The sequence below is a fragment of the Canis lupus genome, chromosome 12 (genome assembly GCF_003254725.2).
Source record: "Canis lupus dingo isolate Sandy chromosome 12, ASM325472v2, whole genome shotgun sequence".
Classification (NCBI taxonomy): Eukaryota; Metazoa; Chordata; class Mammalia; order Carnivora; family Canidae; genus Canis; species Canis lupus.
In genome coordinates this window covers 64207082-64233515 of record NC_064254.1, presented here as the reverse complement: position 1 = coordinate 64233515, position 26434 = coordinate 64207082, and the positions used below count along the sequence as shown (strand labels likewise).

The 26434-nt window shown below is 40.8% G+C and overlaps 2 protein-coding genes across 11 annotated transcripts in view; one reads left to right on the top strand and one right to left on the bottom strand.

Annotated features, from left to right (window-relative positions):
• QRSL1 (glutaminyl-tRNA amidotransferase subunit QRSL1) overlaps positions 1 to 1364 on the bottom strand; it is a 32291-nt gene extending 30927 nt beyond the window's left edge. For 2 of the 3 annotated variants that reach the window (XM_025444566.3, XM_025444563.3), the window contains exon 1: positions 1229 to 1361. In XM_025444566.3, coding sequence (XP_025300351.3) covers positions 1229 to 1252 — 24 coding nt within the window. In that variant the 5' untranslated portion in view covers positions 1253 to 1361. Of the gene's footprint in view, positions 1 to 1228 lie in introns of all 3 variants that reach the window. The other variant, XM_025444565.3, reaches the window with a different exon arrangement.
• RTN4IP1 (reticulon 4 interacting protein 1) overlaps positions 1343 to 26434 on the top strand; it is a 45653-nt gene continuing 20561 nt past the window's right edge. For 4 of the 8 annotated variants that reach the window (XM_049092428.1, XM_025444567.3, XM_035697989.2 and 1 more), the window contains exons 1-6: positions 1364 to 1484; positions 1899 to 2199; positions 8632 to 8783; positions 9585 to 9653; positions 10550 to 10674; positions 22210 to 22258. In XM_049092428.1, coding sequence (XP_048948385.1) covers positions 1413 to 1484; positions 1899 to 2199; positions 8632 to 8783; positions 9585 to 9653; positions 10550 to 10674; positions 22210 to 22258 — 768 coding nt within the window. In that variant the 5' untranslated portion in view covers positions 1364 to 1412. Of the gene's footprint in view, positions 1485 to 1898; positions 2200 to 2780; positions 3049 to 3593; positions 3685 to 8631; positions 8784 to 9584; positions 9654 to 10549; positions 10675 to 22209; positions 22259 to 26434 lie in introns of those variants that run through there. The other 4 variants (XM_049092429.1, XM_049092427.1, XM_025444571.3 and 1 more) reach the window with 4 other exon arrangements.

Below are 26434 nucleotides of genomic sequence, written 5' to 3'. Positions count from 1 at the left end.
TTAGAAGGGTGGGCCTGCAGACGGTTCCCGAGGTTGAGACGTAGGGGGCCAGAAGGCCAGGAGGCCTGAAGCGAAGCTCTCGCAGCAGAGAGGAAAGTGTAGAAAACAACTTCCAGGTGTTAAATCGAAAACACAATTAACGGGGCTTAGTTAGTGATTGTTACTGGGTATGACAGATGAGAAAGAATGTTAAGGGCAAAAGGGGGGGGCGTAAAAGTTGTGCCATTAAAGAGAGAATAGGGGGACCCCCAGGTGGCTCAGCCCTTGACCCAGGGCGTGACCCCGGGGTCCCAGGATCGAGTCCGCTTCGGGCTCCCTGCGTGGAGCCTGCTTCTCCCTCTGCCTGGGTCTCTGCCTCTCTCTGTCCCAGTCTCTGATGAATGAATGAATGAATGAATGAATGAATGAATGAAATCTTAAATAATAATAATAATAAAGAGAATAACGAGAATTCAGAAGTCAGGTTTGGTTTGTTTTTTGAAGATGGAGGTTGAGAGGTTAAGAAGTCAGTTTAACTTTGGTTAAATTAGGCGGAGGTGGTTAGGGGGGCATTTACAAGCATCAGCCTCCAAGTTTAAAAATGATGTCCTGGGATCCCTGGGTGGCGCAGCGGTTTGGCGCCTGCCTTTGGCCCAGGGCGCGATCCTGGAGACCTGGGATCGAATCCCACATCAGGCTCCCAGTGCATGGAGCCTGCTTCTCCCTCTGCCTGTGTCTCTGCCTCTCTCTCTCTCTGTGACTATCATAAATAAATTTAAAAAAAAATTAAAAAAAAAATGATGTCCGGCTGTGGAGACCCGGGCGAGAGAACCCCTGGTACCCTGGCGGCCGCTCGAGTCTGGGGAATACACCAGGGCGCGGGGGGGGGGGGGGTGGGGGGGGTGGGGGTGGCGGTGAAACCAAGCAAGGACTCGTTTTTGTTCCTGCAAAGCACGGACCTGCGGAGCCCCTGAGCGAGCGTCGGGGGGAGAAGGCGCCAGGCGGGCGTGGCCCCGCGGAGCCCCGTCTAAGACCCCACCCATCGGGGGGTCCGACCCAGGCCCTGGCAAGCGTCTGAGGGCAGCCGCACAGCCCCGCTCTGCGCCAGGCCCCCCGGCTGGGGTCCCAACTCCAGCGACCTGAAGCCACCCCCCACCCCAAGTTCCAAGAAAGGAGACGCTGACCCAAGACGCGCGGTCAGACCCGGGGGCTCCTTGTCCACGGGCCCTCAGCAGCCAGCTCCACTCACTTCTCGGAGGGTCCGGCCCAGCATGGTCGTTCGTGCCCAGCCTGCCGCCGCAGGGCCCAGGTGACCAGGAGGAGTAAGAGAGGTCACCGCTCGCGCCGGGGGTACATGGGCGCGGCCATCTTTGGTCGTCACGGAGCTTTTCAACACCGAGCCCTTCGATTGGTCGAAATGCAAGCCCCGGGGAATGATCTTTGCACGCGATTGGCTGGCGCCGCGCAGCGACGCCTGCGGCCGAGGAGAGCGGGTCGTAAGGAGGGTCGGAGCTTGGGTCTCGCAGGGAGGGAGTCGGGGAGCCTCGGATGTTTTAAGTCGGGGTCTTGAGCGGAATTTTTCTTGTCGGGCCGGGGAGCTCCCGGGCCGGGGTTGGATTCTAGGGGGTGGAGAGAGTTCTGTCCCCCTCCCCCCCCCACCCCCCCCCAAAGCGGAGGGTGTGTAAGGCAGGAGGGCCATGAGCAGACTGCTGACCTGAACGTTATTTGGAGCTTTATCAGATGCGGACGAGCAGCGTGATGGCTTAAGTCTTCTTCCTTCCCTGGCTCCAGTTCGCGTAGGCGGCCTTCCTCTTTGAATCCTCAACCTTGTTGAATTGGCCCGTGCGTTTGGCAGGTTTGGTTCTTGACCCAGGTCAGGGGTTCAAGTTTGATGCCCTGTTAAAATGCGTTTTACTTAGGAGACGCCATCCAACCGAAATTTCACGATGGAATTTCTCAAGAGCTGTATGCTCAGAAGAAATGCTCGCACTGCGGCGGGCTTCTGGAGAAGCCAGGCCGCGCGACAGCCTCCAGGTAGAGAGATCAGTACCACCTGCCCGAGGAGCACTGTCATGCCCGCTTGGGTGATAGATAAATATGGGAAGAATGAGGTGCTTCGGTTTACTCAGAACATGATGATCCCTGTCATACACTATCCGAATGAAGTTATTATCAAAGTTCACGCTGCAAGTGTCAATCCTATAGACGTTAATATGAGAAGTAAGTTTTGGAAAGACCTGCCTCCTTAACTTTTTTTTTTCCCCTTGATTTTTTTTTTTTTTTTTTTTTTTTTCCCCAACGTGTAATTCAGAATTTCATCCAGGATCGGTTTTAAAAGATCACTTATTTGACTGCACTTTGTTGGTTTAACCCCAAAGGAATTGTTTAGGTAAAGTTCAGTTATTGGACTGCACTTTGTTGGTTTAACCCCAAAGGAATTGTTTAGGTAAAGTTCAGTTATTGGACTGCACTTTGTTGGTTTAACCCCCAAAGGAATCGTTTAGGTTTTTGACAGGATCTCGGATACTGTTTCTCAGGTTTTTGAAACGGCCACGTTCAGGGTATACTTTCCTAGTCTTCTGCAACGTGTAAGCAAAATCTACCTTTTGAAATGTTTCCCTGCTTACGTTTTAAGATGTAAGTTGGAATTTGAGCTAATCTGGGTTCCACAGCTAGCTTTTTAGTATATTCGCCTGGGAACTTGGTGATATTCTGAGGGCCCTCGCAGGTTTTGGAGGTATGATTGTTTTCACATCAGTTCAGGGTTGGCTTTTTTTTTTTTTTTTTTTCTTAAAGATCTTAGTTATTTATTCATGAGAGAGACCCACACACACAGAGGCAGAGACACAGGCAGAGGGAGAGGCAGGCTCCATGCAGGGAGCCCTATACGGGACTCGACCCTGGGTCTCCAGGATCAGACACTGGGCCAAAGGTGGCGGTAAACCTCTGAGCCACTGGGGCTGCCCCAAGGATCTGCATTTTCATCATAATTCTTTGCTCTCCCACTATTCACAACTTTATTTACTGGCGCAATGGACAAAGCTGAATGGGTGCCAGGATAGGGACAAGGTACTTTCCTCATTTCCTCTGTTGCATTTTGCCCTGGACAGTTAAAATCCCCTTTCCTGTGTGCTTCTTCATCCTAAGTGGGAATGTTAACCATATTAATTTCTGCTGGGGAATATTGACAAAATTTGGAGAGCACTATATTCCTTAAAATATATGCATCTTGCAATTATTATAGTGCTGAAAAAAAGGATTACTATTTATGAACTTTGGAATATAATGACAAAAATACTCCTCACCCGTGTCTTCTGAAAAAATTTTAAAAATCCCTTGGGATGGTTAATCTCCATGTCATAAATAAGCTGTCATATGCAGTTCAATTTAACCATAGGTTTGTGTTTTGAAGGCCTTATGTGGAACTTAGAGTTCTTACCAGATTGCTTCATAACAGTTACTGTATGTGAATTATGCATGATTAATTACATTTCTAAGTTCCTATAAGCCAATTACAAAATTAGAATCGATAGAATGAATCATTTCATAAGATTTATGGAGAAGCATGAAAGTTGAGACTGACGTGTTTTCATTTTTCCTCCTCTATTTTCCAGGAGCTGTGTGATGATTAGGATGGCAGTTCTCAAGTTTATTGGTCTTAAGATCCCTTTAGCCTCTTAATAATTACAATGGGCTTTTATTTATGTGAGTTATAGCTATCAATATTTACCTTATTAGAAATTAGAAGAGAAAACTTAAGATTTTTATTCATTTAGAAAAGCGTAAACTCCTTTGGTGTTAATATTACAAAATTAAATCAGGATAGAAATATAAAATGATCTAAAGGGGTGCCTGGGTGACTCAGTCAGTTAGGCAGCCAACTCTTGATTTCCGCTCAGGTCATGATGAGCCCTGGGAACGAGCTTCATGTTGGCTTCATGCTCAGTAGGTAGTCTGCTTGAGGATTCTCTCTCCCCCTCTTGCCCCCCATGTGCTTGTGCATTCTCTCTCTCAAATAAATAAATCTTAAAATGACATAAAAATGAGAGACAACTACAAATATGAAGCATTGAAACAGATAGTAGTTGATAGATCATAGGATCTACTTTGAAGTGCTTAAAATGGAAAATAACTATTTTCCAAAATAAAAAAAAAAATTAGTGGAAGACTAACATTGTTTTACACTTTCACTTATCTCTTTGTTTTCTGGTTTAATAAGACAGATGGATTTTCATGAACTTCTGTATTCAATCTATTGCAATGTTATTTGAAGTTAGTGAAGAATATCCAGCCTCGTACAGGTAGTTGAAAAGAAGGGACCTCTTAGACTTCTCAAAAAGATCTTGGGGATGTAAAAACTTGGAGAACTGCTGGATTAGGGAAATAAAATCCAGTGTCATGGTCTTTAGGTCTTTTTTTTTTTTTTTTTTTAAAGATTTTATTTTTAAATAATCTCTACACCCAACACAAAAAAGGCTTGAACTCACAACCCTGAGATCAAGGGTTATGTGCTCTACCAGCTGAGCCAGCCAGGCATCTCTTGGTCTTTAGGTCTTTTGTAGATTTTTTTTTTTTAATTTTTTCATGAGAGACACACAGAAAGAAAGAGAGAGGCAGAGACACAGGCAGAGGGGGAAGCAGGCTCCATGCAGGGAACCCAGTGTGGGACTTGATCCTGGGTCTCCAGGATCACACCCTGGGCCAAAGGCAGGTGCTAAACTGCTGAGCCACCCAGGGATCCCCCAGGTCTTTTGACTCCAATTTTTAATGTTGCTACTTTTAACTTAGTGACTATGTTGAGACCCATGTTGTCCAATATAGTAGCCCCTAGTCACAGGTGAGCGTTGAGCAATTGATACATAACTAGTTTGAATTGAGATGTTCAGTTAGTATAAAATACACACTGGATTTCGAACACTTAGAAAAAAGAATATAAAACATCTCATTAATAATTTATATTGAGGGCAGCCTGGGTGGCTCAGTGGTTTAGTGCAGCCTTCACTGTGTGTGTGTGTGTGTCTCTCATGAATAAATAAATAAAATCTTTAAAAAAATAATAATTTATATTGATTACATATTGACCTGGTAATATATTAAGTAAAATATTAAGATTAATTTTGTTTTATTTATTTATTTTTATTGGCTACTAGGAAACATAAAATTAGGTTTGTGGCTTGCATAGTATTTTTATTAGACTGTGCCAGTCTAGACAGTGTGAGGAATAGCTATTACACGTGTCTTTGGGGGGAAGGGGTTTGAGGAAAAACTTGGACTCTTAAAGTGCTTATAGCCAAACACTCTATTAAGGATGAATTGAAATGTCTTTATTACTATGATTGTCCTATGAAATACACACTTGTATTCTTTTTGTTTGCTCTGAAGTAAGAGTTGCCACAACTAGTTGGATATAGTGTTTTACTTTATTCATTTATTTGGGGTGTGAAGATACCTTAGTTTTTATAGGCTATGTCTTCAAATAGTAGGTTTACCATAGGTTCATCTCTGACTGTAAATCCTTTGGAGGCAGATCCCATTTCTGTTAACTACTACTGGTTTCAGTGCTCCACATATATGGTTGTCATTCAGTCTTTATTTTTGCATCATTTTATATTTTCATTCTAACTTAAGATTGCAAGCTAAAGTTAGTGGTGGTTTAACCTTGAGTAATCTATACATTTTATCTTCTTTTAGATCTGTTAACTTTTAATTTCTTTGAATGCACATGCACAATTTTTGTGTACATATTAATTTCAGAAAGTGCCAGGATCTCCACTTTCTTGGCTGCTGTTTTACAACCTAATATTGTGATATATTTTACTTGTATATGGTATTCTTGAGAGATCTAAGTTTTTTTTTTTTTAAGATTTTATTTATTCATGATAGGCAGAGATACAGGCAGAGGGAGAAGCAGGCTCCACTCAGGGAGCCTGATGTGGGACTTGATCCTGGGTCTCCAGGATCATGCCCTGGGCCAAAGGCAGGCGCTAAACCGCTGAGCCACCCAGGGATCTGAGATCTTAGTTTTTTATGACTTAACTGCATAATATTATTTCTAAGTTATATTTACTGCTCATGGATGCTTTTTTTGAGAACATAGGGTGGTGGTTTTAGAAGATATCTCAAATGGTAGCTTGGGGAAATAAAATAACGAGTAGAAGATAATGAACTGTAGGAAGAAGTTAGGTCCTTGCATTCTTGTTAAGGGAAATATCTGTTCTGAAAGATGAAGCCAAGCTATTTTTCTGGAGATAGCCATTATTAATGGACACAGAATCATAAACCATATAAATGACTAAGTAAATGAATAGTCTTAAAATAGAAAAAATATATATATTGGCCATATACCCAACAGCATCATACCAACGATGTTTGATTTCTTTAAATGGGATTAAAGTCTCTGAAACTGATGACAGATTAGGACTTTCCAAATTCCCAACTCTGGGTCAGTTTCACTGGCAACCTCCTACAGTGGGGTTAAGCTTCAGAGGCCCCCCATTTATTTGTGTCCACAAGCAAGTTCTCACTACCAACTGCATTCTGGATTGGGAGCATGCCTGGCTAGTACCAGTGAGGGCTACTCGGTTGATGAATTAGCATGTCAGGGTGTCCAAAACTTGAGCAACCTTGTCCTGTAGGCTTGGTACCTCAAAAAGGCTGAAGACTTTTTATAGCTCTGAAACAGAGCTACACCTTGAAATGGCTAAATTCCCACTTTTTTTACCCACAGCACATGGGAATTTTGGTGAATAATTGTTTAATTGTGTTTTAGTTATGGAAAAGGAATGTAAGAGGAAAAGTGAGACATGACTTCTGTGGCAAATGTGCTACTAGCCAGATGGCAAATTGTAATTGCCATGATGGCCATCAGCTTAGATTTTCTGGGACTATCCCAACTTCTCAAACACTCTCTCCTGTGTATCTTGATTTTTTTTTTTTTTTTAATTAGAAAAACAACTTATGTAAGCCACCTACCTACCTACCTGTCCTCTCTCCCTGTAACCCTCACCTTCCCTCCCACAATATGGATTAACTGTCCTTACTCCTGTCCATGGCCATCCCTCCAGGTAGGTTCCTGATTCCAGCCCCTTTCCTCAGCTCAGGAGACTGTTTTAGAAATTCCTGTAGCATCACTTTCCCTTTCTACTGGATCATTCTGATGAGTACACAAACTTGTTATTTTTCCCCTTAAAGGGGGGGGGGAACCACTCAAAAATCCTCTTTCCTTCTCACCTGTGCCCCTCCAGTCACTGCTTCATTTCTGTTCTCCCCTTCATAGCAAAACTAGTTGAGAGTTGAATGGCTCACAAGCGGGGGCTGGGGACAGAGGGCAGAGGAGAATCTCAAGCAAACTCCCCATTGAGCATGGAGCCCTACTTGGGGCTCAGTCTCACAACCTTGACATCTGAGCCAAAACCAAGAGTCAAACAGTTAACTGACTGAGCCACCCAGGCGCCCCAGCATTTGACTTCTTGAAATGACCCTCTCCCTTGGCCTTCAGAACCCGCCCCTTCCCTGGTTAGCCTTTCTCAGTCTCCTTTTCTGGTTTCTCCACATCCTGAAGATCTAATGTGCTACCTCTGAGGGTGGATGGGTGGGGGAAAAAGGAGATGTATGAGGTGGTTTAGTGATTTGGGAGCATAAATTGTGGTGTATGACACTAGAAGGTGGAAAGAATGCTTATTGTAGCTTCACCTAGCAGAAATGTTCTCAGAAAAATGTCAAGCAGAAGTGGCAATAACATAATTTTGTGTCTTAAAAAAGTCATTTTATATGTTGAAGTTTTGTAATAAACTGTAGGTTACTGTAGATAGTCAATTTGAAATAAAAAAGTTAGAATGGGGAATCCCTGGGTGGCTCAGCGGTTTAGCTCTTGCCTTCAGCCCAGGGCGTGATCCTGGAGTACCGGGATCGAGTCCCATGTCGGACTGCCTGCATGGAGCCTGCTTCTCCCTCTGCCTGTGTCTCTGCCCCTCTCTCTGTGTCTCTCATGAATAAATAAATAAAATCTTTAAAAAAAAAAACAAAAAGAAAGAATGTTTTCAGCTCTACTTAGCTAATGTTTAGGTAAATATTTAAAAAAAATAAAGATATGCATAATAAAGCAATTAACTTATCAGAATGGGGTAATCACAAATTTTTTTCCTACTCATGAATCTATGCACTTAATTCAGAGATGTTTTAGAAGCATTTTTGGAGATGTGGGGAACATTCGTCCTAGACCCATTTAGGCATGGATATAGTATTTTATACTGTTTGTTAACCTCAAAATGCTTTAACATTATCTTCCCTAGATTTGGCACCAAATGATTTTGTTGTTTAAAAAGTTCACAAATGAATAAAAGAAACTGTCTTCAAAGGATAAAGTAAGGCTATAAAAGGAAATACCAAAAGTTCTGAAGGCAGTTTCAAAATTGGAATTTCAAAAATCATTTTGAGCAGTGGTAGCTTTAATGAGTGGTTCTAACTCTCCAAGTAATTTTCTTTGGAAAGAACATTCCTTGTTTTTGTGTTTTGGATTGTGATGATAAAAAATTGTAAGGGTGATTATTTTATAATCCATGTCTTGAGGATCTAGAATCTGGCATGTAACTCTGTAGTAGTTTTTAAATCCTTTCACTCTTTTGGAAGAAACAGATAAATTGTATTTCATAGGTGGTTATGGAGCTACGGCTTTAAATATGAAACGTGATCCTTTACATATTAAAACCAAAGGAGAAGAATTTCCCCTGACTCTGGGTCGAGATGTGTCTGGTGTGGTGATGGAATGTGGACTTGATGTGAGGTACTTCAAGCCGGGAGATGAGGTGAGTTATGCAATGCCACTACTCCTTTTTTCTAAATATGCAAGTTTCATTTTGCTTCTTTTGGAAATATACCTGTATCCTTGACTTTTTTTTTCCCCCCCATCTTTTCAACAAGTATATTAAACTTTGGCTAGAACTCTCATTTTCTTGGTTCTGTTTTTACATTTTTCACAAACAATTCCTAAATAACTTGACTGTACTTAAACTTTATAAATCTAGTACTAAAGAATTGCAAAGCTTTAAAATATGTAGGATTGGGACTTTTTTTTTTCTTGCAGAAGTCTTTAAATGACAATTTCTACCTTATGGGTTAGATGGTTTTAAAATAGCTAGTTGGGTATAATCACCTGTCACTTGTCACTTTGAACTTTTATATCAAGAAAGTAAAGTGAGCTCATAATAATAGCTAACACTATTCTAGTTGCTTTTCATAAAATAACACATTTAATTCTTATGAGGTAAGTACAGTTAGGCACAGTTTACAAGATGAGGAGGCTAATCTATAAAGAGGTCCCACCGTTAGTACTAGAGCCAGGATTCAAGCCCCAAGAGACTGTGCTCTTACTGGTACTCTAAGCAGTCCATAAATACAGTAGGATTTAGTAGCATCTACTTCCAGTGTGGTTTGACTTGATAAATCCAGAGTCATACTAAGTACCATTTTTACATTATGTGAAAATAACTCTTTTACTTGGTGTATTGCTGACTTGTGCTTTTTCACAGGGTGGGATCTGTAACGGGAAAGCCCTCATGCTGTGCTTTGGTCAGAAAATATGTTTCTAATGAAGTTGTGTGTTTCAGGTCTGGGCTGCAGTTCCTCCCTGGAAACAAGGCACCCTGTCAGAGTTCGTTGTAGTCAATGGGAATGAGGTAACTCACCAACTCCATGCTGAAATGCCATTAGAAAGGATAAACAAAGACTGACAAATATCTCTGAAATAACTGGTTGCTTTTCACATCGGGTTTGTGTTTTATGGGTAGTTTTGAAAGAGCTAAGAAGGAGAATAGGAACTTTTGAAAGAGTAAAAAAGTATTTGATGTCCTTTAGTTACACTGCCTGCCAAAGCGGTTCTTTGTCTCTTGGAGCAGGGATTTGGAGTGAGATCTAGAAACCCTGCTGTGTTTCTCAGTTTTACCCAGAAGAAGCAGTTGAAACCAAATATACTAAATGGAGCATACCGGTTAATCATCAACAGAAGCATGAGAGTATCAAGCTGTTTCAAATAACTTTAGAAACAGTCTAATCAAATACAGTCAGGTGGCCTGACAATTTGAATAGAGAGAAAGGGGTTAACATTGAGGAAATTGGCTACAGAAGGGAGGGCAGGAAGGGAAAAAGGGGTATTACTGAGATTAGAGAAAGTCTGGAAAGATTATCTTCCACTAAATGGGCGTAAAGGAAGCAGCTGATCTCAAAAACAAATTAGAATGTGTTTATGAGGGCTCAAGGTTTATTTGGATTTATTTCTGGGTATAGTCAGAACTAATGGGATTATTGAATGTGGTCTCTTTATGAAGAATTAAGCAGCTTTATCTGATAATATAGCCTATAAAATATTACTGAACCTCTGTGAGGCAGGTTGAATCATTAGTAGGATATTCCTTCGGGATAATCCTGCAGTAGGGTATGCAGTAAACCCTGAACGTGGTGGAATGTTACAGACTTATCTATGAAAGTAGTTGGATTCCTATGCAGATAAATATATTTAATTGTGTATAGGTTTGTGGGTCATTGCTTATTTGTAAACTGTTGTCTTCAAATTTAGGTCTCTCTCAAGCCCAAATCACTCACTCATACTCAAGCTGCCTCTTTGCCATATGTGGCTCTCACAGCCTGGTCTGCCATAAACAAGGTTGGTGGCCTGAATGACAAGAACTGTACAGGAAAACGGTAAGTATCAACTGTGGCATCTCCACCTCTCTTTTTTCCTTCTGTAAGGTATTTCTTTGCAGTTGGTTTATGAGAAGAATATTAAAACTCAGATCATTTGCATGAACAGGGTTGTGGTAACATTTAGAACAATCTCCAAAAAAACCTGTGTCAGCTTGATTTATTTATTTTTTTTTTAAGATTTAATTCTATTTGAGACTGCAGGGACGGGGTGGGGCAGGGTCGGGGAGGGGCAGAGGGAGAGGAAGACAATCTTCAAGCAGATTACACATTGAGTGGGCAGCCTGACTTGGGGCTTGATCTCACCAGCCAGAAATCATGAGCTGAGCAGAAATCAAGAGTTGGACACTCAACAAACTGAGCCACCCAGGTGCCCTGGGTTTGTACTTTCTTAACCTTATTGTGTTGATTCTTAGCCCAAGCAAATGGGAATTTTTAAATGGAAACATGTAGGTGAATTTCAGGAGTCTGAACTTTATAAAACAAAATTTTGTATGTGAATCTCTGCAAAGAAGATCCATAGCTGGGCAGCCCTGATGGCTCAGTGGTTTAGCGCCACCTTCAGCCCCGGGTATGATCCTGGAGACCTGGGATTGAGTCCCACGTCGGGCTCCCTGCATGGAGCCTGCTTCTCCCTCTGCCTGTGTCTCTGTGTCTCTCTCTCTGTGTGTCTGTCTTGAATAAATAAATAAAATCTTTTTATTTTTTTAATTTATTTTTTTTAATACAATCTTTTTAAAAAAAGATCCATAGCTTTGGTTAGATTCTTAAAAGATTTAAGGATTACCTTTTTACCTTTTCTAAAGAATGATGTCAAAGTACTGGTGGGAGTTTTTTGTGTTTTTTTTTTTTCCCTACCTCTGCTAGGATTTGTTCTCTGACTTGCAAATTTCTCTGAAGACTAGATATAAAGAGACTGCCAAACACTGATGAATGTTCTTGAGTTCTCTTAGGCCTACTGCTTGGCATCCTTTGGGTCAATTCTTGTACTTCAAGGCCTTTACTGTTTTAGTTAGCAACAGCACAGTGAATAGAAATGTCTTAGGTGTACTTGAGTCCATATCCAGATTCTGCTGCTTTCTAGCTGGGTGGCCCACACTTCTCTGAGTTTTAATAAAGGAGATAACACAAGTAAAAGTAGTAGCACAGGTTGTGGCTCACGGAGGGCACTCAGTAAATGGTGGCTACTGTTATTAGCAGTGAGATTATATTCCTTGTATCTTAGAGAGTTGGTGTGATAGGGAAAACTGATTTTACTTTTTGGTGAGAAAACTAGGTACTAAGAACCATTTAATGATTGTGATAAAGGAGAGAAATCTGGAGGTCAGTTTTTTAATAAATTAAAATGAGTTTTTTGATTACTAAGGATTAGCACAGGTAAGATAACTACACTGTTGTGAAACCTTACACTTTACACTTAATGTGTTGGGTTATAAAGGCTTGGATTTAATGAAAGCTTAATAGCTGTATTTCTGAAAGCAGTGTGAAGATGATTCATCTAATGAGGTGCTACCCTTTATTGTAGAATTCAAAGCAAATATTTATTCTAAAGGTCAGCCCTGTTTATTTTTTTAAGCTTTTGAAGTTACCATTTAGGTCACCTACTTTGTTTAAATTAGTCTGGCCACATAGATTTTTCTAATGGTTTGTCTTCATTAATAGCCCTGTAAAATTCAGGGTTTTTAGACCTTTATTATTATTGTAGGCTCTGCATTGACATTGATGCTTTATTGTTTTGTTTTTTCCTTAAAAATATTACACTTTCCATGCTTGCATGTGACCGTACTTTGCTATGGTCAGAGAGCTCTCATTCCTTTTGCCAGTTCAGGGCTCCAGGCATGTTTGTTTTTAGTATCTAGAAGAAGCAATTTAGAAAACCACTCTAGCTGTCCTTTCTCAGGTACATGGATCTGTGCCCCTATTTTATTGTTGGCTTTGTGAGTAATTCCTTGGTACTGTGTTAGCTTCTGTTTAAGCAATGACAACTTGGATCTGGGGAAATAGAACCTGAGGTCCTACTCTCCACTCTGCTGCCGACTCATCAGGTGAGCCCTTTACATGCCATTTCTGGAGTCTTTGCAGTTTCCTCCAGGGTACTGAGTGGAAGACAATGTAGGTTGTTAGGGGAGCTTTGAGAAGTGGAGAATTTTATACTTTACTTTATATAGTGTATTGAGTTGATGTATTCATTGATTTAGCCACATATTAACCAAACTGGAGGGAAATTCATTATAAAGAGCTTCACTCACTCATATCCTGAATCTCCTGCATTCTCACCTGACCTGTAGGATGCCTTTGTTCCAATTAGCAGTGAGAACTTGGCCCGTGGTGCTAGGAAATCTGTTTACTGCGGTTATACATGGATGGTAATAATAGTTTAGATCTCCCAACTCCTTATTTGTGAGAATCAAATGAGAGATGTGAGTACCTTAAAATACTATAAAAAATAATTTTACATGAAGAAATTATGACTAAAGTGGGATTTTATTATATATAAACTCAGAGGTTGTAGTGTCCAAAGTGGCTTTTTCCAGTTTGACTATTCATAGTGAATGGTGGAGCATATTTTGGTTTCTCTAAGCCATAATTATTCTATTAACTGTTGACATTAAGACATGTTTTAGTCTGCAATAAAGCTGGTCAGTGTCTGTTAACAAGGGCTAATAGTCTGTTTTCCTAACTAGTTAATTAAACAAAAAGACACAAATACCCATCAAGCACTTTGGAAGATTTTACAGGATTTCTTTATAACAGTGTTTTGAAATTAAAACAGAACTTTCTAAAATGAGGGTTCAATGTGTTTACTTTTTCTTTTTGTTATATAATTGTATTTCTACAATAACTGAGCATGTTAACCAAGGTGATAGCTTAATACTGATGTAAAAAAAATACTGATGTCACATAATATATCATTTTTGCTCACACTTTGATATCACTAGAAACTGTCAGATGAAATGATTTTTTCTTAGTAGCCCATCCATAGTTTCTTCATGATTTATTAAGTTGGAAAACAGATAACCTGGGGCTCTCAAGATGATAGAAATGTTATAAAAAGCAGTTACGCCAGATATGTTTTGAAAGCGGTTTAGTCTGATGGTTATATTTATTGGTAGTGTCATGGTACATCTTGAATATTTCATGATCTACCTGAAATTCATCTTTTACTGGGAAAGTTGTACTTCACTCTGTTTGACAGAAGTATTAGAAAGTGTTAGAAATTGAACCATTCCTCTTCTACAAAATAAATTTCACTTTTAAATTGTATATCCTTGAAACTCAATGCAGTGAATTTAGAAATGCTGTTTGTTTGTTATTTGAGATTAGGCTTTATGACAGTAAAATTGTCATATAATTGTAATTTGGGTGTCTGATTAATTGTTAAAGAATTAGGCTCCAGCTTGAAACCATTGGGTTTACCCCACACCTCCACCCCGCCCAACCCCTGTGCTTAGACGGTAATTATAACACAGCTTCCTTCCTTCAGATGCCTTCACCCTGTTCTGTACCCCACCACCCACCTGTTTATCTGCACTCTGCTCCCACCACCTCTGTGGACCTCAGGGTTTCATTTGCACTTGACCGCGTGGTGTGGTTAGAGGGGTAAGAGGAAGAAGAAAGAAGCCCCTCAATTTGCTTGCAGGAAGAAACTCGCTTGGCTGGGAGGAAGAGGAGAGGGAGGGTGGAGGCTCTGGCCAGTGTGATGCAAATGAACCTTGTCTCTGCCTTGGGACCTATTTGTCTGGGGCCCCAGGAGGGCTCAGTTAAAGGAATAGCAGAAAACTTTGTTGGCACTTTGTGTTTTACCAGTGAGCTTTCTGGGGGGAGCTCTGAAGCCTTGTGCTCTGCAGGGCGGGCGCTGTAACTTAGCACCCAGCCCTGCCCACTTGCTGCAAGCTGCAGCTGCCCTTCCCCCCCAGGTCATAGCTGACTAAGTGGCCAACCACGTGACCTTTTTCAGTTCTTAGCATCTTACCTCTCTGAAGTATATGGCACTGCAGACCCCTTCCTTAAGACTCGTATTTTCCATGGTTTCAGGATACTAGACTCCTTTAGTTTTCCTGCCTTTTTGGCCATCTCTTGTAATCTTCAGAGGATCCTCTCTTTCTCCAGCCCTGAACTGTTGCCGTGGCCCCAGGGTCCACTCCGTCACGGCTCTCGGTCTCCCAGAGGTCTCTTAGCTGCTCCCAGCTTCTGTGCCTGTTCTGGTAGCTTGCAGATCTGTTTCTCACCCTAGCCTCTCTGCTGAGTTTCAGTTAGTAGCCCCCTTCGAGTTTTAAGCTCAACTGGTGCCAGACAAGATGGGCTGACCGCCACCCTGAGTCCTCTGGATTGCGAACATCCGCTAACTGGCACTCCCCTTAAGCCAAAACCAGATACTGTTTCCAAACTCTGCTCCCCCTCCACAGCACAACTCATTGTTGGTGTCACAGGAAATTTAGGATGGTTGTCAAACCAGGGAAAATGTCTTCCACGGTTCCTTTAACGTGGGGGCTCTAAGATCTCAAGGCATTTCAGGTTTTCTTATGCAGTGAATAGGCCTAAAATACGCATTTTAATCAACAGCCCTCCTTCACTAGTTTGTTGATGTCTTCCCAGTGGTGGTATCAAATGACAAAACTAATACAAGGTAATAATGCGTCTATCCTTGACTCAAGGGAAAAACAATGCACAGATTGTGGAGCACAGTGCCTCAAGCAGGGGAGCACTCTTCCTGAGGGATTTGGGCAAGAGTGAGTTTTATGGAGCATTAGAAGAGGCAGCACGGAAATGGCATGATTACCTAGGAGGTCAGTGATTTCCTTATAAGGCTAGCAGGGCCTGTTTGCTATGTTAAGGTAAGCTAGCCAAGCTGAGTTGGAGGGTTGTGATTGGTGTTAGATTTCCTTGACAGCGAGGCATTCTTTGTAGTGCGGACTGACTTGGGTTTAGATTTATGACGTGGGCCTGGCCACTGGGGTAGCCTCCATTTTGTGGGTCCTGTTATACGAATTAACTTAACTAGTGTGGCGTATTGTAAGTTTTTACAGGTCTCGTAATTGGAAGAATTTTCATGGACAAGCTTCTGGTTTTGTATATCTCAAACCTTGTTTAACCATTTTTCTCCTTTACTATTTGCATAATCTAGTGCTAGGAACCATGATACTTAGCCGTCTCACAATAAAACAATAATTTCCTGATGCCTTGTTGTGTCATTTTGGTGGGAAGTAGGAATATTCCTGGAAGGCAATCTTAAGCCAGGGTTGCCGGCAAGAACTTTACTCAAAGGACTATGAACCACATCAGTATTTTCCGCTAAACCCAAAGCAAATGTGTTTCCAAATCTGCTTCCCTTCAACCAAATCTGGTGTTACTTGTCATGAGAGGAAGCATAATGGAGGGTGTAGAAATGGAAAGAGACAGAAATTTTAACTGATTGTGGTTAATGGAGTCATTTTCCCTCTACCATTCTGAATTCTCTGCTGAGACTTCTGTAATAAAAGATTAACAAGAGAAAAACAGGAGTTTATTAACATGTATACCTCATGTACATGAGCTACCAGGAGAAAACAAGACACTCAAATGGGTAGCTTCCAATTCAGGCTAAAATACTGTCTTTAGCTAAAGACAGAGGAGAGGAACATGTAGGGGAGGCCAGTTGTGAAGAAGTTACCGGGAAAAGCAAGGTAAAATTTGTTATACAGATTTCAGTGGGTGCCTTTTCCAGTGATAATCCCTGGAGGTAACTTTAGAACCTTAACCTTTGTCTTTCATGATAGCCAGGAGAGGAGATGCACCTTTATAAATTTATGTCCTGCTTTTAGGCTGATAGAGGAAGGGGGCAGAGCTTTCTTATATCTGCTGCTTCTTAACTGCCTTCAGCTCAAAATAATCCTTATGCCGAAGTGTTATATTTTGGGGCGGCATATTTTGCCACCCTTCATTAGCATATCTTTTGCAAATTTTACAGAAATCTATGTCCACACAAATATTTTGCTGTGGCTTTTCTCAGGGCCTTGTGTAAGTTAAAGGGCTTGGATCTTAAACTTCATTGGCCGTGTAGGGAAGGAAATATGGTTTCCCCCTATTCTTCCAAGTTCTTGCCTGGAACCCCAGTAACAAAAGACCGATTAAAAAGGGAAAAGCACACAGATTTATCTAATGTAAGTTTTATGTGACCTGAGACCTTCATAACGAAATGAAGATCTGAAGAAGTGATTAAACCCGAGTGTTTTTTAGGCTAGTTTGATAAAGAGTGAAGAGTCTTTAAAAAAAAAAAAAAAAAAAAAGTGCTAGATTAGAAGGTATGAGCTGAGCATAGTTAACTGGGAAATTTAACAAGGCCTAGTCATTAAGATTCCTTGCTGTATCCTCTGTCTTGGAGATAAGGATGTCCCTGTCCTCCAGGTATAGGAGCACACTTCTCATATGAGGATCTTATGACCTGCCTCAGGGGAGAAGGTCAGGGAGTCCTTCCTATACATGCTGCTTCTCAACTGCCTTTACCTTAAAAGATTAAGTATGCCAAGGTGCCATGTTTTGAGGTGTGGTATCCTGAACCCCATCAGCTCCGTGGTAAATCTTTCTCTGCCTGTGTTCCTTTTGCCCCTTATCTATCCTAGGGTTGCCATCATAAACACTCCTTCCTCCTGTCCTCCTTTCTTCTCTCTGTTCTACAGCAGATTGAAGGAACTGGCGATTTGGTATGGTTCCCGCTGCCTGTCCTTTTAGGGAAATGCATTCCCAGTACTCCTGGTTAAAATTCTGAGTTTCATTTCCCACGGAATCATTGTTACACTGTGTATGAGGTTCTTGGTCCATTATGGGTTAACTAAACCTTAATAAATGGCTACCCTGGGCACTGAGCCAACATATATAAATAGCTTTGTTTTCATGGGAAAATGTGTTTAAAGTTCCAAACAACTAATTCACACATGAACTCTTCTGCAAATTGGGGGATGTCTACATGAATTACGGAGGCTTAGAAGGGGACACACCAATCCGGCTATCTCGGCCAAGTGTGGTTGATTTGTTTTGTAGTTCTATTCTACTTGTTCAGATTAAGTTTCTCACTTTAGGGAGTAAACTTAGCATGTTATATTTTACTCTCTTTCACCACCTCTCCCACCCCCCAGATTTTAAAGTAGTGTGAGAAATTAAAAAATGAAATTAGGTGTTTTCAGCATCATCCTTAGGTTTTAAAGACTATTTCTAAAGAGTTAGCCATATTTAACTCATCTTTCTTTTTGAGCCATTAGGACTTTAAATAGAGGGCACTCTAATCTTGAGATGTGGCTTTTTTCCTCCCACGAGTACGTGGTCTGGGGGGAATCCTGAAGGTTCTATACTTTTATGTTAGAAAGATGGGGAAAGCAAATATAAACCTTAAATAAGATTGAAAATGCCAACTTTTCCTTTTCACTGACTCCTAGGGTAATCATCATTTCACAGAAGATGAAAATGAGGCCTGCAGATTCGTTAGTGAGAGAGTTGGGACTAGAACCCAGGTCTCTAGATCCCCAGCCCTGGCATTCCACTTTTCTGGGGCTAGGCCAGGATATACAAATTTGAAAGATTATTCTTTACTTCTGGATCTCAGCCTATTTTGTAGTATGTTTCCTATATTTTTTTATTCACAAGGCAGTCGATGCCTTGCCTCTTAAGGCTGGAATACTGAAAATGTGATTGTAGAGGGACTTAGGTACCCAGATATGGGATTAAAAGTGACTTAGTCATGGAAAAGAAGCCACCGCTGACTTAGTACCTTAGTTTAGGCAGAATTGAGAGATTGGACAGTGACAGAGAAAATCAGATTGTAAGGCTTCAGAATGCATATGCAGTGTCAATTCGTACTTTCTCCCATATTTTTAATATCTGCCACAGTGTGAATCTCATGGCCTTCAAAAAGAGCTTCACATGTGAATTTAGGAAGTAAGGGAGGAACATGATTAAAAATCTTAGCAATTTTGAATTGTAGTACTTTTTCCAAATAGAGTATTTCCTGGGTACTTGTTCTATACAATAAGCAATATTCTTCACTCTAGCAAATAGACTTCTGCTTCAATGAAACTTGAATATATACAGTGTGACCATTATAGCAAGCTGGGTAGAAAGCCTTTCCACTCTAGAGCACTTCAGTGGAGGGCCACTGGGGGTAAGCAACAGCAGCTATTTTCCCTTTGTGTCGGAAGTGCTTTGAAGAGTACAAGAATAGTTAGTTCAGCCACGGGACTTCAAACCACGGAGGACTAACCGACCTATTGCTGGCTTGAAAATTCATTTTGCCTGCTGTCCTTTTTGGGGGGACTTTCTTTGAAGAAAAGTGCGGGCTCTAGTTGAATCTGCACAAAACATGGAGCTTGCAGGACCTGAGAATGACGTGTCTCCAGGTCTTTACGAGCTGGCTGACTGTATGCTGTACTTCAATGGGCTTGCCCCTCGCCTGTTTTGCACTTGGGGCACCATCAAGTGGCAACATCAGGAACTGAAGCTGCCTCTGTAGAACCACTCCCTCTTCTGCCCAGCGCTGCTGTATGACATTTTTGCTTTATTATTTGGGGGAATAAGCCTGCTTTGGATCAAGAGTTATGGGGAAACGATGAACTGACAATAATAAGGTTGGAGATGTGTCTGGCAGTTGGATCCTTAAGCAGCCATTATATCCTTTTAATCCAGCCTTACCAGGGAGAAAAGTAGATATGAATTTCAGGCTTTTTTTCCACAAATAGCTAGGTGATTCCCTCACTTGAGGTAGTAGCAGTTATCTTGACTGCAGGATATGATGATTCAGATGATTTTTAAAGTCAGAAGACATCCACCATCTGCTATATCCAGGGTAATATGCCCAATGCTGGGCATAATGTGAGGTCTCTGCCCTCGAAGGCTTCCAGAATGGCTTGGGAAGCAAGTGTATGGTGAAAGTTAACAACGCGGCTAATGCCACATGGCATTGATTCCCAGTTTGGCACTCTTAGGGGTGTTGTGCAGGAAAGCTGGAGTTGGGCTTCAAGGGCAGGCAGTGAAGTTATCTGAGGTCTGAGCCATTGTGTACAGGACTTGGGCTGAGATGGAGAGTTCTGTTCAGGAAATGGCGAGAAGTCGAGTTGAGCTAAAGATTAGATTGTGAAGGATTTAAATGAGTGTTTGACTTGCTATGTTTCTGTAAATAGGAATGGGCCAGAGTGAAAGAGTAGAATATTTCATGGATAAATTAAATTTTTAAAGATTTTGTTTATTGGAGGAGGGTGTGGGGAGAGAGAGAGAAAGAGAGAAAGAAGGGGGGGGGGAGCATGAATAGGGGAAGGGGCAAAGGCAGAGGGAGAAACAGATGCCCTGCTCAGCATGGAGCCCAGTGCAGCTCGGGTCCATGACCTGATGATGACAGACATTTAACTGACTGAGCCACCCAGGTGTCCCTGGAAGACTTAAGTTTTGGATATAGCTGTGAGGCAGTTTTCATGCTTCCTACCTCCACCTCCTCCACCCCCCATTTAGTAAGCACTTGAGCTATTACTGTATGAATTGAAGGATTTTCTTTTTATCTTTATTTTTAAAGGTTTTATTTGAGAGCAAGGGAGCACAAGCAGGAGGAGGGGCAGAGGGAGAAGCAGACTCCCCATTGAGAAGGGAGCCCAACATGGCATGATCCCAGGGCCTGGGATTACAACTTGTGCCAGAGGCAGAGGCTGTAACCTGCTGAGCCACTGAGGTGCCCCAAATCAAAGGATTTTAGAGGAGTTCATCTTTAAATTTTTCCCTCATTCTATGCAATTTACAATTCTTCAAAAATTAAAAGTAATTTTTCTGGAAGGAACACAATTTATAAGACCTGTTTTAATTAAATTTAGTGGTATTAATTTCAAAGGGAATAATAGCTGGCTCAGATTTTAGCAGTAACTTTTAAGATGTAAAGGGGTGACAAACCTTCTGTGATTTGGGTAAGGGAGAAAAACACAAAATGAAACTAGGGTTAAGATTGTAGACAAAATGCATGTCCTGAGGTTCTGTGCACTGGCTAGAGATAGGTGACAAAATCTTCTGCACTTTTCTAGTCGCCAAATTAAAGAGGGACCCACAAATTTGGTGAAACTGGAGCAGAGAGAGAGAGGAAGTCATTTTGGGCTGGGACCCAGATGGTGGGAACCCAGGACTGGCATGTTAAGGGTGGTAGGAGAGGCATGGAATCCAAACCCCCAAAATAGTAAAACGATGTAGGATGTTAAATGGTATAGTGGCAATAAAATGGAACATAAGGTAAGATGGAGAGTGCAGACAGGGTGAGGGAGAGAGCCTCGAGGATATTCGAGGAATAGCAAATCAGACAAAAGAAATCTCTGAAGAGTACTGCAGTGGAAGACTTGTCTGGCACATTCAGGAGCAGTAGGGAGGCCAGTGTGGCTAGAGTGGAGTGAGGTACAGAGTTGAGATGGGGGCAAAGAGAGAGGGAAGTGGGACCCACAACCAGCAGTTATGAAGTTTATAGTGACATAAATAGAAGCTCAGCTACTCCCAGCATGTAGGCTTTAGAAAAATGTTTTTCTGTGCATACTCATAAAATGAATGAAGAATTCTCTCAACAGTATCTCCTTAGCTATTGTGGTGTCAAAACGCTTTTGATAACGTCCCTCATTCTAGGCTGGTAGCATAACACCAAAGTGCAGTTCAGTACAAATTATTTTTTAGGGACCTGAAACTGCAGTTCAAATAGGCAATTCTCTGGTGGTCTGGCTCTGTTCAATAAGGAAATGTAAGCATGTGTAAAGTAGTGATTCTTGACTAGTGATTCTCTTTTGGGTCACATATTTCTTTGGGAAAATTAGTCTGGATCCCTCTCCTCCCCAGTGCATGCCTATAGAATCACACCAAATTTTGCATGTTATTAGAATTAGTTCAAATTAGTTCACAATTTCAGAGGGTTCACACCTGTATGCGAACTCATCCATAAACTCCAAGCTGATTACCCTTGGTCTAGAGGAACAAGAAGGCTGCAGTAAGCATAGATAGAAAAACCTGGAGCCCAACATTATTTGTACTGAGAGGACAGATTCATCTGCTTTAACAGGAAGCCAAATTGAGGAAAAGATTGATTTCCATTTATGAAAGTAGATGCGCCTGTCGGGACAGGTTTGAACAAAAGACATTTATTCCACTTTGTCAGGAATGTGGTTGGGAATATGATTTTTCTTAGAGAGCTACTGAATCTACTGTAACACACTAAAAAGGATCCCAAAGCTCCGTCCTATAAAGAAAGCTATGGTAATTTTAGTCTGGAAAAATTGTGAGGCAGATGTTACCAAGAACCGTCTGAGTGACTTAAAAAAAAATGCAATATGTTGGTATTTTTGGTATTTGGTATTCTTGGTAAAGAGTTCATAGAATGTTTAAGCATTTATAGATTCTTGGAGAACTTAAAATCCTTGAGTAATCTTAGGAAGTGAATGATTATTTGCTTTTGGGATCATGTATCTTTGAACCACTTCATGGTGAAAACCTCTTGTTTATTTATCCAGTTACGTTAACTTAATATTTTCATTGATTGTGATTTCTTTTGCATTGCAGTGTTTTAATCTTGGGTGCTTCAGGCGGAGTTGGTACTTTTGCCATACAGGTAAGACAGTTTTTTTTAAAATCTAGGATTAGAAAGATGATTTCCATGAATTTATAAATTAACATATTATAAATTATTTTTTCCTAATAGTTGAGAGGAAGGTAGGCTCAGTAAATTCATCATAATTTCAGCTTGTTCTTCTTTTTTACTTATTTATTCATGAGAGATGCAGAGAGAGAGAGAGGCAGAGACACAGGCAGAGGGAGAAGCAGGCTCCATGCAGGGAGCCTGATACAGGACTTGATCCTGGGACCCCAGGGTCACAACCTGAGCCAAAGGCAGACGGTCAACCACTGAGCCACCTATGTGCTCCTCAGCTTGTTCTTCTAAGAAGAAATTTCCTAATGTGGAAGAAAGCATCAACTTTTCTAGGAGTTTAATATATGACTTAGTTTGTGGTTATCCTCTATAGCAACTATAGGAAAACTTTTAGGGAGGAAGCCTAGGGGTAGTGCAGGCAGATAGAAATTTGCAATTTGGTAGAAATGGATAAGTTGTTTCTAGAATGTATATAGACATGCAGTGGTCAAAATCCTATAAAGATGGCAGTATTCCCCCAAAGTGATCTACAGATTCAGTGCAATCCTATCAATGAGAACTGCCTGTTTTGCCTAAATGAACAAGCTGATCCTAAAATGCATATGGAATTGCAAGAGACCCGAATTGACCGTCTTTAAAAAGGACAAAGTTGGAGGATGCACATTTCTCAATCTTAAAACAATACAAAACTATAGCAACCAAAACAATATGATACTGGCATAAAGATAAACATACAGATCAGTGAAATAGAATTGAGCATCTAGAAATAAAACCATACACCTGTGGCCAATTGAATTTTGACTAGGAAGGCAAGACCACTAAACATGGAAAAGAGTAGTCTTTTTAATATAAGTAATGGTGCTGAAACAGCTAGATATCCACATGCAAAAGAATGAAGTTGGCCCCCTACTTCATATCATATGTGAAAACTAAATCACCCTGGGTAGAGCTAAAACTATTAAACTTTTAGAAGAAAAGAAGAGTAAATCTTCATGACTTTGGATTTGACAACAGAGTTTTAGGTATGACACCCAAAACACAAGCAACAGAAGTAAAACAACAACAACAAAAACCCGACAAATTGGACTTCTGAAAATTAATAGCTTTTGTACATCAAGAGACCCTGTTAAAAAAGGAAAAAGACAAAACACAGGGGGCAAATATTTGCAAATCAATTCTCTAATAAGGGTATAATATCCAGAAAATGTAAGAATTCTTAGAATTTAACAAAAGACAACCCAATTAAAAATTTACCCAAGGACATGAATAGACTTTTTTCCCCAGAGAAAATATACAAATGGATAATAAGCCCATGGAAAGATATCCAGCATCATTAGTTATTAGGGAAATGCAAATCAAAACCATGGTAAGAGATCACTTCACACCTACTAAAATGGCTATTTAAAAAAAGAAAACGGAGACACCTGGGTGGCTTAGGGGTTGAGCATCTGCGTTTGGCTTAGGCGTGATCCTGGAGTTCCAGGATTGAGTCCCACATCAGGCTTCCCACAGGGAGCCTGCTTCTCCCTCTGCCTGTGTTTCTGCTTCTCTCTCTGTGTCTCTCATTAATAAATAAATCTTTTTAAAAATAAAATCTAAAAAAAGCAAAAGAAAACGGAAAATAACAATGTTGACCAGAATGCAGAGAAACTGAATGTACTAGTGGGAATGTAAAATGCAGTCGCTATGGAAAACAACCTGGAAGTTCCTTAAAATGTTAAACCTAGGATTCCCATCTGACATGGCAATTCCATTCCTAGGTATATACCTGAGAGAAATGAAAATGCATGTTCAGGCAAAAATGGGTACACGGATGTTCATAGCAGCATCAGTATTCATGGTAGCCAAAGAGCAGAAGCAACCCTAATGTCTATTAACTGATGAATGAACAAAATGTGGTATATGCAAGAGTGATCTATTACTCAGCCATTAAAAAGAATGAAATTCTGAAGCGTGAATACAACATTGATAAACCTTCAAAACATTATGCTAAGTGAAAGAATCTGGACACAAAGGATCACATTGTAAGATTCCATTTATATCCTGTCCACAAGAAGCAAATCCATAGAGATAGAAAGCCAGGAGCTGGGGGCGAAAGGCAGGAGGAATGACTGCTTAATGGGTATGGGGTTTATTTTTGAGATGAGGAAAATGTTCTAGAATTAGACAGTGGTGATGGTCGCACACATTGTGAATGTATGTAATGAATTGTGTGCTTTTAAATTGCTTAAATTTTGAATTTTAAGATTTTTTTATTTTAAAGATTTTATTTATTTATTCATGAGAGACACAGAGAGAGGCAGAGACAGTGGCAGAGGGAGAAGCAGGCTCCATGCAGGGTGCCTGACATGGGACTCAATCCCGGGTCTCCAGGATCACGCCCTGGGCTGAAGGCGGCGCTAAACCGCTGAGCCACTCGGGCTGCCCTTGACTTCATTTTCATTCACCATTAGATACTGCTATGGTCTAAATGTTTGTATCCCTCAAGTTCATATGTTCAAGTCCTAATGCCCAGTGTGATGGTATTAGGAGGACGGCCTTTGGGAGATAACTAGCCATAAAGACAGATCCCTCATGAGTGACATTAATGCCCTTATGAAAGAGGTCCAGCAGAACTCCATAGCCCTTCCACCATATTGAGGACACAGAAGGCACTGGCTATGAATCAGGAAGAGCGCTCTCAACAGAATGTGACCATGCTGATGCCTTGATCTCAGACTTCCAGCCTCTAGAACTGTGAGAAACTCATTTCTGTTTATATACTGCCCAGTCTGGGGTATTTTGTTAGAACAGCCCAGACTTAGACACCCAGGGCCTAGTCCAGAGACAGAGCAAATGTCAGTTAATTAATAACTAGATGGAAGAAAAGAAAAGAAGGAGAGAGGGTGGAAGGAAAAGAGAAATACCATATCCTGCTGGTTAGAGTATGAATTAGTCCAAGCACGTAGTAGATGATGCCAAATGATTTCCCTAAATCTCATTATAAATTGCCCTATGCTAACTCAACCGTTCCACTTTTATGTATATACCCTATATGCACAGTTAATGTGCATGTTTACCAAAAGATATGTACCAGAATTAGAGATATCATCCCCTACTGGAAACAACTCAAATGTTTAACAACGGTGAAATGGACAAGTAAATTGTGGTATATTCATACACCAGAATATTATATAGTCATGAAAACAGACTATAGTTGCACACAGTGAGGTACATGAATCTCATGAGCAGAATAATAGTGAAAGAATTCAGAGCCTGTGTCATTCCATTTAATGACATTCAAGAACAGGTGAAACTAAACAGTAGTGTTTAAGGATCCCGACGTAAAGAGTTAAACTCTTAAAAAAAAAAAAAAAAAAAAAAAGGCGTGCGGGTGGTAGAGGGAGGCAGTTGGCAGAAAGGGTCCCATACTAGTCCAGATGGTGGTATTACTTCTAAAGGAGTGAGAGAACTTTGGGAAGGGGAAAGTAAGGATGCTCAGGAACATGGTGCATGTTCTAGTTATTAATCTAGAGTGATGCTTAGAATACTGTTTGCTTTGTAATATGTTTATATTCCATGCACTTTTTTGTGCGTGTTTATACTTTACAACAAAAATATCTTAACAAAATTACAGTAATAGGACATTATCAAGGTCATACAAAGTCATACAAAGTTATTACGAGAATAAAGAGTAGAATAACATATCTGTAGACAGTAACAGCACATCATAAAACATGCCCATAAGACAGATCAGATGTGACTTACAATTTCTAATTTTTTTTTAAGTTGGCTCCACACCCAATATGGGTCTTGAACTCACACGCTTTACTCACTGCACCAAGAAGACATCCCCAAATGTAACCTACAATTTCAAAACAAGTTTAAAAAATTAAAAGTATACAAGACATGGAAAAAAAAAAAACCCGAGATAAAATGGAACTGGAAAAATTCAGGAAAAAAAAGTAAAAGCAGGGCAGCCCCGGTGGCCCAGTGGTTTAGGGCCGCCTTTAGCCCGGGGTGTGATCCTGGAGACCCAGGATCGAGTCCCATGCTGGGCTCTCTGCATGGAGCCTGCTTCTCCCCTGCCTGTATCTCTGCCTCTCTCTCTCTCTCTCTCTGTGTCTGTCATGAATAAATAAATAAAATCTTTAAAAA